Here is a 16291-nt window from a genome sequence, read left to right as displayed (position 1 = left end):
AACAACATGAAATGTCCCCTTTGACGGATTAGATGGCATCAGCTTACTTTAAAAGCAGCATCCTGTAACAGAGAACACAGAACTGCTGTATACACACTTATACTGTATGCTGCAATACTGTGCAATCCTGAATATGCAGCTGTATTTCATTAAAAGCCAGCAGAGCCACATATACTGTAAGCTCTCGTGGTAATGATCTAATTAAGATTATTTGCATGCTGACATTTTTGGAATGATTTGTCAACTTTCTTTTGTATTAAGATCTAACTTGGATCATCTTTGTCCACATTGGAAAGAAATGAAAAATGATATTTTATAATATCTCAAATGTTTCTTCCAGACAGCAATGCGATTAAATGGAGGGCGATGGAGACTTCGGTTTATGACTCTTGCTTCTTAGATTTTTCTTCCTATGTCATTTCCCCAACACTTTTCACAAGATCCACCACAATATGTGCAAAAATCTACCAAGATCTTCAAAACAATGTGTTAAACTCTAACATTTCTCATTAAAAATCCAATTAGCTATGAGCTATGTGATTCACCATCCCTTTCAAGCTCTGTACTGTTCAACATTGCTTTCATTTGATTGTATTTTTGAGAGTCACATCTGAGACGAAATTAGTGTTTTAACTATGACCGAAAAGGCTACATTTTCTCAAGGGCAATGAAAGAGACTCTTATGATGATGTAAGCCACAATATATGAAGATATTATGAGTTTCTACACTAATATATATCTGTAGTTCACAATTTTTTAAATAGCTTTAGATTGGGGTAAAGTACCCTGGTACTTAGACGAGTAAAAGGCTTGAAAAAAAAATTGGAGGATTGAAATAAATGTCACATTTTAGGGGATATCCAATCTGATCTAACAAGGAAACCTAACTATTTTACATTTTTTGTCAATTTAGTACCTAATTCGTACAAATTTGTATGACAGGGTTTCTGTAGGTTTCATTAAGTCAAATTTAAGACTTTTTAAGACCCTTTTAGGACCATTAAGAACAACACTTTAGACTTATACAGAGTTAAGATTTTTTTCTAATGGCCTATTACTATTATCATGAGGAATCGTGTAAATGTATTTAGGTTTTTTTCCCTGATCAGCTGTTGTGAACTATCTCTTTGCAATGAAAACACTTAAATATAAAAAAATAAGGTTTTATTGAGATGCATTGTTGGTAATTGTATGGATATCGGCCCAAATTCAGCAGATTTACTTGGACAAAGCAAAATGAAGACCTGTTTAAAACGATTTAAGACCTACAACACTATATGTCACTGAATTTAAGACTTTTTAAGGCCTAAAATTTAGGTTTTTAAATATAAGGCTTTTTTAAGACCCGGCGGACACCCTGTATGAGTTCAGTCATACAAAAATGTACGATTTTAAAAAGGAGGTGTGGCACCCAACCCCGCCCCTAAACCCAACCATCATTGGGGGATGAGTAAATCATACTAAATTGTATGAATGAGATGGTACGAATTCATATTAATTAGCCACTAAATTAAAAAGTTACAAATTACCGTGAGATTGTATTGGGATATCACATCTTCTTACTTCTCAATTTTGTCACTGTCAATTTTACATAGAATAGTTTGTCCATTAATTACAAAAAAAGATTGTCATTATTTGACCATGGGACAAGTAAGACTGTAAAAAAATGATTGCTGCCTTCATTTTTTTTGTTGAATTAAATGAACGTTTCCAGTCATCTTAACTTTTACCCATCAAACTCATTCATTCATTCATTCATTTTCTTTTCGGCTTAGTCCCTTTATTAATCTAGGGTTACCACAGCAGAATGAACCGCCAACTTATCCAGCATATGTTTTATGCCCTTCCAGCTGCAACCCATCACAGCGAAACTTCCATACACACTCTTTCACACACACTACGGACAATTTAGCTTACCCAATTCACATATACCACATGTTTTTGGACTTGTGGGGGAAACCGGGGAGAACATGCAAACTCCACACAGAAATGCCAACTGACCCAGCCGGGGCTCGAACCAGCGACCTTCTTGCTGTGAGGCGATTGTACTACCCACTGCACCACTGTGCTGCCCTCAATCAAACTGACTAAAAATATTCAGCTTTGCATAACTTAAAAAATTTAGCTGACTTAACCAATCAAAACAGGTTAAAGTAACTTAAAAAAATTTATAGTCATGACTTTTTGTCTTTTGTGAGAATTTTTGTCTTTTGTCTATAATCAAAATAAACATGTTTTTATATTTTATATAAATATATTTGTTACGCTGAATGACAATGTAACATTATTTCATCCATTTTTGGCATTTTATTTTATCAAAAAGGTATTTGAAAAATGACAGTAGACTCTAAGTGTTTTTAATGTTTTTTTTTCTGTGTGTATATAAAACATCTATTTCATTTGTAAAATGTTACTTGTTGCCAATGCCAAAATGACATGCATCATCAGCATATTAAAAGCAAGTCTGCTTGAATTTTTCAAATACCTTTTGTTAAAACAAATTGTCAAACATGAGCCAAATAATATTTCATGGTCATTCAGCATAACAGATACAGTATATTAATATAAAAATCATGTAAAAACATTCCTTCAAGTACTTGTTAAACAATAACAGAATGCATGATCATACTAAAAATCTGTTGTATTTATTATGTGTTAATCAATATACAGTAGCATATTAACATTTTACATTACACTGTAGCATATTACACTATAAACATGTCATTCAGAATTTTGACTATATTAGGATTCAGCATATATTAAATAATTAAATATATTTATCAATCATATATTTATTATATGTATTTTAAATATATTTATTTATTTTATATTAATATAAATGGTGGTGCAGTGGGTAGCACGATCGCCTCACAGCACGAAGGTCGCTGGTTTAAGCCACGGGCTGGGTTGCCATTTCTGTGTGGAGTTCGCATGTTCTCCCCGTGTTCCTCTGGGCGCTTTGGTTTACCTCACAGTCTCAAGACATGCTTTATAGGTGAATTGAATAAGCTAAATTGGCTGTAGTGTATGTGTGGGAATGCAAGAGTGTATTGGTGTTTCCCAGTGTTGGGTTACAGCTGGAAGGGCATCCGCTGCGTAAAACATATGCTGGATAAGTTGGTGGTTCATTCCGCTGTGGCGACCCCTTATTCATAAAGGGACTAAGCCGAAAAGAAAAGGAATGAATGAATATTATTATATGAGCAATTCCAGCGTTATGGATGTGACATTTGCAGTAAAAACTTAAAACATAATCTCACATAGAAAGTTTAAATTAACATTATATTAAACCATCTGTTTATATTTTCCAAAACTACTAACCACAGAGTTATGAGATCAGAAAATATCAATCTGTAAGCATGTTTTGTACTTTAAATGAGGGAAATAAGCATGCGTTATGGATGTGACCAAAAAAAGTCTGCGAGTTTACAGTCTACAACATACTTTGTAGAAATTATGTGAATTAAACTGCACAACCCCCCAAAAATTATGCTAATCAACAGGATAAGAGTCGGCTCACTAAAGAACAAATATGATTGATATTATTTTATATTATATTTTTTGCATTTATGAGGAAAAAGCTTCGTTATGGATGTGACTGGTGTGAAATTGCCATTTGTGTGATCAAATTAAATTGTTTAAAAACATTGACAGAGACATTTTTGAGTATGTCTAAAGTACTGTAAGATACTTGTTTACACAGAAAACAGAGAAACGGTTTCGGTATTTTGTTGAAAACTTAATTTTTTTCATTGCAAGGTTGATGTGTGCATGGAATTGCTTATATTTTATATTACATAAGAGTTAAAACCCCATAGCAGTACTCTATTGTTCTTGTATGCGGTTAAACCCCATTGCAGCACTCTATTGTTCATGTCCATATACTGTAGGTTCCCATTTCTGGGTCAGTCCTTCATGAGGACCTGCAGCCTTGGCACCTTAACAATTAAACTGATTAGTCTATCGAGACAGATAAAACACCACAGAGTTCACAGCTGGATTTAATAATTCCTGGTGCAGGGGCTTTCATTTTAATAATGACTATATCACATCTCAAAGCCCAAATGGATTGCAGCTCGGTTGCCATTTATCACAAGAACGATACAAAAAAGATAATTACAGGAAAACAAAAAAGAATCAATAACTCAGTGTCTGCTCCCCAATGCTGATCTATGTTATTTTTGATAAAGATAAAATGATGCACCTCAAAGATCCTGTTTTATATCGCCATTAGTTAGGTGGCAGGGGGAAGATCAGATTAAAAATCTATTAGAAGTAACTCATGGGATTCATTACAGGAGGACTTGTTCTGCTTGCAAGTGCATTTTCGACTTTAATTAGTAATACCTGCTAAAATGAAGTAATCATCAAATTAGTTGAGGGTAATAAATCACGTGCATACAGTGAGTGTCAACATGGCCTTTTATGTCCATGCTATGACATTATGGTGTCTATTGTGCACCGCATATGTATCATCTATGCGTTCATGCTTATGTTTGGTTCATGTTATCGGCATAGTAACACATTTTCTGTAATATGAAAATGAATGAAGGCTGACCTGGGTTTGTGTATGCAGTGAGTATTCCATCCAAATTTGTCTTCAGCACATTTGAAAGTAGAATCAGAGGCTGGATGTTTTCCGCTGGGATGAATGATCTTGCAAAAAAATTCTATAAAACAGACAAACACACATCATAAAAAAAATCAACAGACAAAAGGTAAGGCATGAAAATCAGAATGGAATTTGAAGAAAATGAAATATTTTATGAATGAATATATTTTTCTAAACTGATTCAAGCCACATTTGAAATGCAACTGCAATTGTATTTTACAGATTCATCTTAGTTTGAACTATACAATTTTTTTAATCTGACTTTTGATTATGAATTAACATACGCATACTCTTAAGGTCAAATTTTTGCATATGAACATTTTGTAAATGAGGCCTCAGTATCCAATACCGTAAGGGGGAGATTTGCGACTTAGAATTGGTGTTGCCATTAGGGTATATGCACAGTGTTTCTTCCCATACCGATAAACTTACAGTAAACGGTTAATGTGACTTTTTTCAATTTTATACGGTTCCTTCTACAGCATCGATGTTGTAATGAAATTAAAATACAATCAGTTAAACAGACTTACCCATTCATTTAGTTGCTCAATCGTAAAACGATATGAAAAGTCGTTTACACGCGCACGCTGTTTAGGATGAGCTGGCTAGCGCAAATATGAACTCCATTGAAAATAGTGGGGTAAATAATTTTTTATATTTTAAAGACATGGCATGGAAAAATTGTAATTTGTTGCTTTTTGTACATTCTGAGACCCACTTTATATTGTATAGCAATCAGGCAGTGGGGATTGTTGATTTTTAAAGAAAACAGACCTTATTATGTGCCGATTTTGTACCGTAACTGGATGCAGTTCACTGGAAGCGCTTGACCCAGGTTTCTGATAATTAAAAGTGCTTCTGCATATACACTACTTAGCAGTTTTTCCTATCATGACAGCATACTAGGCCACATTTTTACATTTATGTAATTACTTCAATCAGAATCAAATGTGAAAAAAATATATAACAAAAAATACATTCCCAAATTTTTTTAAGATGGTAAACAGTAGTCATTATAATGTAAGTCAATCAAAACCTCTTAAGACAATTTTGAAAAAGCTTTTTGATCCACTTCTATGGTGGCCAGAAGAGCTTAACATGCTGCAATTCAAGAAAGCATGTGCAATTACAAAAACGTCAGCAAATTGAGAAAAGACCTGTATCAGTTTAACAGCACACATGCTGCAAATCCTCACAACACAAACACATTTTTAAAAAAACGTGCTGCATTTTCACACAAAGCAAACAAATTAATAAAACAGCCGCATTTTCTCACAGCACAAACAATTTTTCCATAAGTGGACCCAAAAACATGACAGGCGCCGCTGTGCCGTGACTATTGCTCTGTGAAGTTGTGAGTGATCTTTAAAACGTGAGTTTTTTGTTTGTTTAACATCCTGATTCCCTTGTGTTTTGTATTTTATTAGCCTAAATAGCCATAATCTAAATAGCCGGGTAGTCACGTTTTAGGGTTCCATTGAAACATTTCCATTGTGTTCTGTGCTATTTGAAAGTGTTGTGAGAAAATGCAGCATGTTTTCGTACATTTTTTGAGTTGTTAGAAAATGCAGCACGTTTTTAGAAATACGTTTGCATTGTGAGGATTTGCAACACATATACTTTCAATTGGATGAAGATCTTTTCTTAATTTGCTAGCATTTTTTTTGTAATTGCACGTGTTTTCTTAAATTGCAGCACGTTGGCCACCATACACTTCACACGTTGACAACTGCATATCATTTTAGATAGCTCTTATTACACTGAGATATGCTCAGGTTCTTCTTTAAATAACAAGAACTCAGGACAGACCTGTATTGTGAGAACAAATAATTGCTCTTGACATTCTAATAACGCTCATTATTGCCGATTAAATATGCAAGTTACATGAAAACGTTTTTGTGTTTGGGCGAATAACACATTAAATTGTGGCTACACAGAGAAAACATGTCCACTAATGCTATCGCTAAAGCTAACTACAGAATCTTTACTTACAGGTCATCGTGTTTGCACTTCGTTGTTTGTGAAGAGAGAGGAAGTAATGGGTGTTGAAAAGAAATCAATCAATACGCGCTAGCACTAAAATTGACTATTTCAGCGGTGACTAATCTAACGTTTCTGATTGGCTACTGGGACTATAAACTCAACACAAACGCAAATGATTGTGTTTTTTTTTTAAACTTTCCTTCATTTTAATTACAACAGCTTTAATGGATTTTAGTTAACTTTTCTAGGGCATTTATTTGTATTTATATTAGTGAACGAACTATTGTACAGTTTTTATCAAAATATATCAAAAACATTTGTGTTTCCTATTGTTTAAATGCATTTATGTAATTTTATTTTATTTTATTTTATTTTATTATTTTATTTGTAGACTAGTCATATGGGTCTATGGTTAATATTCTGAAGGAAAGTTTCTAATTTTCAATACTACTTTTCAGCTACTACATGTAAAATAAATAAATAAGCAAAACCGGTTATATTTTTTTAAATTTTGCACAGAAAAGTCATTGTTTTGATTGCTAATTAGTAGAATGTGTGTTATAAAAGACAATTGACAACTGCTGTGAGATTTTATGGCAACTAAAAAGGTAAATAGAGGTCAAACTGCTGGTTTCCCAATAGCGCAAACTAAATTAAAACAGTAAACCAATCTTAAAACAGAAATATCAATCTAGTGCTCTCCTTGTGACATACAGTACAGTGTCCTTCCAATGACAGATGAATCACTCTTGTTCAGTTACATTGGCAAGATATAATCTCAGTCCACACAACTGCTGTTACAACATTGCCACTGATTAATACGTCTATTAAACGATACCACTCACATGTGCCAGTAACATTAGTCATGTTTATGATGCCCTTTACGTTAAACTCAGTCTGCTAGCATTGTGGATGGAGGAGGGCTTCTAAGCTGTCACGCTTGTCTGTTTTCTTCAGAAATGTAGGGATGGGGTTTTATATTTTGTTGACAGTGTTGGAGAATGTGTCCTAAAAATTGGTGTCCTGGTGATTCTTATTCATTTATTTCTTCCTTTCCTTCCAGTTCCCACTGTTCTAGTTTCAAATAGCTTACAGAGTCTTTTTTATTCCCTTCAATGTTCAAACCCAGTAAAGTAAGCCAGTGTTTGTGTTCAGAGGTATTATTTCCCTCATACTGACTTTGAATTACTGTTAAATTGGATGCATGATGGAGCGTTGTGTTTGCAAACTTGAAGCACGCTTGTCCAGTCTGTCCTCTCAAAATACCCGATAAAGCCTATTGTTATCATTATGTCTTCTGATGCAAATATTGCTGGCTTCTGATTGAAGAGGTGTTTTTTGATTTTTCAAAAACAAGTAAATTAATTCCATTCTAAGATTTAAAGGAACACTCCACTTTTTTATGTCTTTGAAAATAGCCTAATTTTACATGAGCCCTAATGTTAAACCTAATGTCTTTTACAATTTTTGAAACAATTCAGCTGATCTCTGGGTCTGGCTGGAGCTCTTTTAGCTTAGCTTAGCTTAGATCATTGAATCAAATTAGTCCATTAGCATCATATTTAAAAAAGACCAAAGTATTTTAATAATTTTTTCATTTAAAGCATGACACTTCTGTAGTTACACCGTGTTCTATAGTTTAAGATCTGAGGCTTAATTTCTATCGTTTTTGACAGGGTCAGGTCGGGCTCGCGCTCCGGCTTGTGCGATAAATGAATGGTCATGTGATGCATTTTGATTAGCGTGAAAAAGTAATGAAATTGTGTGTTGCAACATCAAAACCCATCCCTGCAAAGGTGAAACAAATGATGACAAGGTCAGTCGCTACATTGAAACTGTCATAGAAAATGAAATGGATGTTTATGGCTGGTGGAAAATGAACAAACAATTCTACCCAAAACTTGCAAAATTAAATCAATTAAATCATAAATGCATAATGTAGACTGAGTATATAGACTAATGTTGGCATTATTCTTTTAATATTCAGCTTCACCGTCACCTTAAGTTCGGATTGTGAAGAGAAGTGGCGAAACAAATCCTGCAGAGCCTTTATCTTAATTTCGGTATTGCCAAATACCCGTCATAATTTAGAATTTATTTTAATTTAATTTGTTAAGAAAGATTTTTTTTTTGGTGTGTTGGCCAATTTAACGACTAAGTGTATGTACCTAGGCCTATTTAGAGTGCTGAGATGTTACAATGTTACAGAGGACTTGTTTTCTTTGTGGCCTATGCGTTTGTTATGAATAAATTATGTTAAAACACATATAAACGACTCATTCTTGAAAAAAGGCAAAAGAGCTGTGTGCATGTGCACATTTGAATAATGTCTGGCTGTAAACTGGGCTTTTAAAAAGCTGTCAATCAAAATGTATTTGTTGGGCTCGGGCCGAATTCTGTCGGGCCAAACTTTTATGGCCCGATTACAGCCTTACTGTATTCTAAGACCAACAGAAAAAGAAAAGATACTATTTTCTAGGCTGACTTGGCTTGGAACTATACTCTCATTCTGGCATAACAATCAAGCAAGCTGTACATCTGCACCACCTGTTAGAATCTGTGTAATGTCATTGCACTTCCTGCAGCCATTGGTAAGGCAACAAGTTGATTGAATATTAAGAAATGAGAGTGTAGTGCCTAGCAGTGCTTAATTTGAGCCAGATTTTGCCTGATCCTGTTTCGGAAAATGTCAGATATTCCTGTTTTGCATTCCGATATTTATTTTAACGGAACCAGCATTTATCCGTCACACACACACACATGATGGTAGTCACCATGCGCAAGTTAAAGCAAGTCACATTTGCCCTCAACAATATTTTCAGCCAATCAGCTTTCTTATGTTTACAATCAATCTCATTAGTTGGTGATAGTTTTGCGTGCAGTGAGCAGCGAAAATAAATAATGGCATAGTGGCCAACCTAAAGAGTATTGTATTTTCAAAAGGGCAAAGAGGCAGTCGCATACTTTTATTTAAAAAAAAAAACACAAATAAATCTGATAATGAGCCTGATCAAGAGAGATCTTGAGAGGATGAAACTCTATGAATGGATCAGGATAGCGGAAGACAGAAGCAAAGCGCTCTCAAGTCAGATAGAAAACATGACAGAAGAGGTAACTGTGGGCTCTTCTTGAAGATTAGACTACTGTATGTCATTTAATTATTTTATTTACTTGGCACATAATAATGAAGTGATTGTTCATAAGTATGATTTACGTTTGTAGCTACATGTTTTTATTATCCATGACTGACCTATAACGTTTTATGGCACAAAAATGTGATGCTCTTTATTTGCACTGTCACAGTTTAATGGCGTCATGTTCCAGGAAAACTGAAATTGTTTGATGGACATCAGTCACAGTAGCTTTTATTTCCTGGTTTTGTTCTGGGAATTATTCATTTACAAATTAAGCACTGGTTCCTAGTCATGTTTTACATTAAAAGCACCTCATTAGAATTGGAAAAAAGGCAAAATCAACTACTTGAAAGAGTAAAGTTTATTCCATTTCCTCATATTGTCCTTTGGACATTCACCCCTCATTTGTCTAATAGTTTAAACACATTTCATAAATAGAGTTCTTGTCATTTGTACAGAATAAAACCTCAGAAGTGAATATTAGAAAAAAAGGAAACAAAGAAATGGATCATGTGTGGATCGTGGGTTATATATTTACAACATACAATAGAAGAGGGAAGAAAAGTAATTAAAGAATTAATGAGCATCTACTGACACAATGTAACTGCAAAGCAACCTGTTAAAATGACATGTTAACAGCACACACAGGATATTTGAAAGAGATTTATAAATATATTTGATGGTTGCAAGCATGAGCATACGTTACTCTCTAACCAGACAGCAGTTTTCGGCCCCAGAAACTGAGTAAGTGCATATGACTGGTGGTAAAGAAATCTGCCAAAACAAAAAACAGATACAGTCACTGTAGAATCGCAAAATGCAAACAATATCATGCGCTCTAAATCTGCTATGTAATCGTTGTCGCTGTACACAAGGATATAATACAAATTAATCACAACAAAGATGATGCGAATACTGACGATCAGAAAAATACGGATCATTTTCTTGTTGGAAGAGAACCTGAGACAAGTTGTGTGTTGATGCCAGCATACAATTCCCTCAAATGCGTTCATGTAAATAACCCTTACAGAAAGGGAAGAAGGTGAAGATGTGTTGTATGTGGGCCCATATGATGTTTCCAAAAGGCCTACGATGATATGTGAAATGACTCAGGCATTCTTTAAAAAAAAAAAAAAAAGGGGGGGGGGGGGGGGGGGGGGAACAAAACACCCAAACCTCACTTAAAAATCATACAGTAATTGCTACACGTCTACTACCAAAAAGCAAAACACAATGTCAGGATTGTTCATCTTGTGTTTGATGTTCAGGTTGGCATCATGGAAATCCTTTGCAGGCCCTGATTTAAATATTCCCCCTTTTTGTTCCTTTTCTCATTTTTTGTTGTTGTTGATATCCTTGAGTGAACAGTTATTATCTTATCTTACATGTACTGAAGCACTTTACATGATGATTGCAAAAAATGGCATATAATCATATCAACCCAAGGCGGATGGAAATCATGTTCCAAAAGCATATCGTAACATGATTATATACAAACGCTGTCTAAATAAGATCATAATGACAATGTTTTGAGACTGAAGACGTGATTTGAACTACAACCCTTGTTATATTGCATTTCCATAACTCTATAGTCTTCTTTTAATATTCATCCCCTGTGCTCCAACAGTAAAAACTTATTGGCATGACACATTAGCAGTCTTTCGATCGGAAAAACATAGCAACATGTACAAATTAAAAACAGCTCTGGATGCGTCATGCGGGAGTCCTGTGGCTTCGGAAATTGTGACGTATCTTTAGAAAACGATTTTGTTTATGTCACTGGAAATGTACTGTACGGGACGGCCCATTTAGTGCAGGTAGTATTCAGTCTGAACCCTTTATAACATCGCAAGGGTTCAAATGTAAAAAAATTTCAATATGGCGTGCGAGCACGTCCGTAAAGTACATCAGAGCAAAGAAAGAAAAAAAGTCAAAGTTTCCACTTGGCAACATGAAAAAAACCGTGAAGGGCCAAAAAAACCCAACGAACGCCTGAGGCCTAATTCACATAATACAGCCAATAGATCAAGTTGAAAAGCGAGAAAACTGCGGGAAATATAATCCGTGACCATCGGTCGATGGCGTTCACGTCTGTGAGGTCAGGGATTTTGATTTTGAGCTGTGAGGAGCGTCTGCGTAGCCGCGGTTTCTTGGACTGTGCATTTCTGTCCATGCTGTGCCGCGCTGTGCTCTGTTTGCGATACTGGATCCCTGAGTTATCGAACACCATTGAAGTGGAGTTTCGAGCCTCGCTGACGCTGGTGGTGATCTCGTTCCCGGCCACCTCATTGTGGATCTCCAGGGTGGTCAGAAGAATATTTCCCTGGGAGTCCACCTGCAGAAAGAGACAATCCTGTTAATGTGTTTTCTATACCTACTGTATACATACTATATGACAACTTTTGAAGGACTTTGAGGATGTTTGTAGGACAATTATGTCTTAAAGGATCACTCCAATTTGTTTTTGGAATTTTACATTCTATACATCACCTAGAGGTAAATGGCTAACTTTTAGCATTTTTTAAATCCATCTGGGTCCAAATTTGGAAATGTGTTTAGCTTAGCTTAGCCTAGATTAGGGGTGTCAAACTCAATTCCTGCAGGGCCGCAGCCCAGAGCTGGTTCCAGCCCTGCTCCAACACACCTATCTGTAGGTATCAAATAAGCCTGAAGGACTCAATTAATTTGATCAGGTGTGTTTACTTAGTGTTGGAACTAAACTGTGCAAAGCTGCGGTGCAAAGCTGAGTTTGACACCTGTGCCTTAGATCATTGAATCAGATTAGACCATTACCATTTCACTCAAATTGGGCTAAGAGTTTTAATAATTTTCCTATTTAAAGCTTGACTCTTCATTAGTAACATGTGTAATTAGACTAAAAGAAACTGAAAAGTTGCTATTTTCTATGCCAATAAGTCTCGGAACCATACTCTCATTCAGGCGTAATAATCAAGAACCCCTGCCTGCTGTACTATGGCTGTTGCAGGTGCAACGATACTACGCAGCATCTAAAAATTGTCCTAAAAACAGTGGAGTGTTCCTTTAAAACTAAAAAAACAGTTTGTTTTGATTTTTTTCTCTGTTTTGTGCTTTATATATTCGTCTAGATTTATTTCTTGATTTGATACTTTGTATTTTTGTATTTTGTGTATATATATTTGTACATACATTTTTGGATTTTTGGACACTGTATATATATAAATACATATATATATGTATATATAGATATATACATACAGTGTCCAAAAATCCAAAAATGTATGTACAAAAATATATATATATACAAAAATACAAAAAATACAAAGTATCAAATCAAGAAATAAATCTAGACGAATATATAAAGCACAAAACAGAGAAAAAAATCAAAACAAACTGTTTTTTGTTTAAGTAAACAGTTTTTGTTTTTAAGTAAACAGAAAAAAAAAAAATATATATATATATATATATATATATATATATATGTGCATATTTCATTAGTAGTAGTAGTAGTATTTATCTAAACCTGAACTTATCTTGACAAACTACCCACCAAGCAATTTCAAGAGTTCACACTTGCATATGCTTGTCGTTACTGATGAGAACCAGCAATCATATCACGTGCTCCTCTCGAAATTAGTTCATGAAACTTCACTTTGTGTTTGAAAGACATCTAAAAAATGTTCAAACATAGATGTCCCCCGGCTGAAACAAGACTAAATTTGGGCTGTTAGTGAAAATTCTCACCAATAGTCCAAAAATAGATTAGTCATCAGACAGATTCGAAAGACTTCACATGTGTAGTCATTCATTCTTGTCTATTTGATGACTAGTCAGTATTTGAACTATTTAGATTTTCACTGACAGCCCAAATTTAGCCTCGCTTTTGCTAAGATGTCTGTGTTTAGATGTTAGACGTCTTCTAAACACAAAAAATGCTTATATACTGTATCATATGTTATTTCATGCATGATTCATAATGTGGGGTGACAGTTAAAGGGTTAATTTTTAAAACATCCCATGCCAGATTGTGGTACATATCTACTGTCAGTGCAATATTTAGTTTTTTCCTAAATTTAACATAACTCTAATAGTAATAAATGACAAAAATAAAAATAACATCACAAACTTCATTCATTTTCCTTCGGCTTAGTCTCTATTTCAGAGGTCGCCACAGCGAAATGCCAACTATTTCAGCATATGTTTTACGCAGTGGATGCCCTTCCAGCCACAACTCAGTACTGGGAAACACTCTCTATACACTACAGCCAATTTTACTTTATTCAATTCACCTACAGTGCATGTTTTTAGACTGTGAGGGAAACCAGGGCACCCGGAGGAAGCCCACGCGAACACAGAGAGAACATGCAAACTCCACACAAGAATGCCAACTGGCCCTATCAGGACTCGAACCAGCAATCTTCTTGCTGTGAGGCGACAGTGCTAATCATTGAGCCACCGTGCTGCCGATCACACAAACTTTTCCTCCAATAAATTAATTAAAACAACAGTAAGGAAAAAAAACTCCCATTGCTACATGACAGAAGTAATTGGTATTGTGCTGAACAACAAGTTCAGGTTATTTCTCAAGAGGAGGTCCCTCCGTGAGATTAATTGTTTATTTACTATTACCTCTGCGTCTCTGCAGTAATAAATAATTCAGAAATACATTCTTGGAAAAATATCATTACAGCTCAGGCTCTGGTCATCATCTTGGTCAGTGTTTGTGAAGAAGAGAAACAGCAATAGAAATTGAGTATTGTTTTGTTATGTATTGATGTATTGTTGTGTTATGAGATTATGTGCACTGAACCAGAACGTTCAACAGAATGAGGGACATCACAAGTGGATCTCTGGTAATCTGACTGACCTTTCAGATGGACCAGAACTCACACCATTACATATGAAGACATGAACATATGAAAACAGTGAGACGACACAAAAGTATGATATGATTGATGATTCAGTCTCCAAAATTGATATGTCAGAATAGTAAAATTTGTAGAGATAAAATGTTAGACTTTATAAAAAAATCATAAGTATTAAAATGACGTTACAAAAATAAAATAAAATAAAATAAAATAAAATAAAATAAAATAAAATAAAATAAAATAAAATAAAATAAAATAAAATAAAATAAAATAAAATAAAATAAAATAAAATAAAACAAAATAAAATAAAATAAAATAAAATAAGTGGTTTAGCACTGTTGCCTCACAGCAAGAAGGTCGCTGGTTCGAGCCGCAGCTGAGTCAGCTCCGGTTTCCCCCACAGTCCAAAGACATGCGCTATAGGTGAACTGAATAAACTAAATAAACTAAATTGGCCATAGTGTATCTGTGTTGATGCTTCCCAGTGCCGGGTTGCAGAGTAAAACATGTGCTGGATAAGTTGGCGGTTCATTCAGCTGTGGTAACCCCTGATGAATAAAAGGACTAAGCTGAAGGAAAATGAATGAATGAATGAAATAAAAAATAAATAAAAAATAAAATAATAATAAATAAATAAATAAATAAATAAATAAATACAATAAAAACTAAAATAATAATAAAATAAAATAAAATAAAATAAAATAAAATAAAATAAAATAAAATAAATAAAATAAAATAAAACAAAACAATGGTTTATGCAGTAACACAGAATCTCTCTGTATCTAACACTGTGTCTAGACAGCATCAATGGTCATGTCTGGTATGGGCACTGTATTATTTGACTGTCCTCTACCAAGTGATTCATACCTGGACACTCAGCCTTTGACATTAACAAAAATGAGTATAGGAAGTATTTTCTGCTTCCTTTTTAAAAGTTAACAAGCCAATGTCTCCTTTCTGGAACAGACCTACAGTATGTTGAGAAACACTGTTTTGCATTAAATGAGAGGTAAACTGTTGCTGGGAGGAATACAGGAGGAATCTTACAAATAAAGGTTGACAAAACATGCTGCAACTTACATTCACACTTACGCACAAACACGCACAGACACGCACACACACTCACCCCTCGTGAGTGACGGTGGCCTTGTACCTGATTGGACTGTTTAACAGATGATGGCTTGCAGTTTCCTCCCTCCTGAACAGACTAGCCAGGAAAAAAAACAACAGTTTGTTCTTCATTAAGCTTTAGAAACCTCAACCTTAGTCTGGAATTTATTCTCATTACAAAAGCAGCAACACATCCCAGCAGGTAGAGTAGAGTTCTGTGCGAGACTTTTTTTTTTTGTGCGAGATTTTTTAGTCCCGCTCCGGCCCATTCCCATTCCCGCCTATATTCAGTCTTTGTTCACCCACTACCTGATTAGAATAATTTTCTGACCGTCCCGACTGTTCCCACTAATTTAGATCTAGTTTCCAAAATCCCATGTTTAAGCAAGGATTGTAGGGTAAATGTCAGTTTTGTTTTCCCCTTTGTAATGAGACGTTTCAGTCTTCTGAAGCAGGTTGCACACTGGATGCGCCATATATGGCAGTTGGAGTAACATTCGCTGGACGCATACGAATGCATGTTGTTTAAAATGACACTATTCAGATGGCGCTCTGTGTCCTAAATCGTAGATGGGTGCCTCGGACAGCTGTCGACTTGCAGCATT

The 16291-nt window shown here is 34.9% G+C and overlaps 1 protein-coding gene across 1 annotated transcript in view; it reads right to left on the bottom strand.

The window, feature by feature from the left end:
• Positions 1–10889: 10889 nt before the first annotated feature.
• gabrb3 (gamma-aminobutyric acid type A receptor subunit beta3) overlaps positions 10890–16291 on the bottom strand; it is a 92094-nt gene continuing 86692 nt past the window's right edge. Inside the window, 2 exon segments of the mRNA XM_056460173.1 lie at positions 10890–12064; positions 15703–15783. Coding sequence (XP_056316148.1) covers positions 11729–12064; positions 15703–15783 — 417 coding nt within the window. The 3' untranslated portion in view covers positions 10890–11728.

This window comes from Danio aesculapii, chromosome 6, assembly GCF_903798145.1.
Source record: "Danio aesculapii chromosome 6, fDanAes4.1, whole genome shotgun sequence".
NCBI lineage: Eukaryota > Metazoa > Chordata > Actinopteri > Cypriniformes > Danionidae > Danio > Danio aesculapii.
Note: the sequence above shows the minus strand (reverse complement) of the source record. Positions and strands in the feature narration are given on the sequence as shown.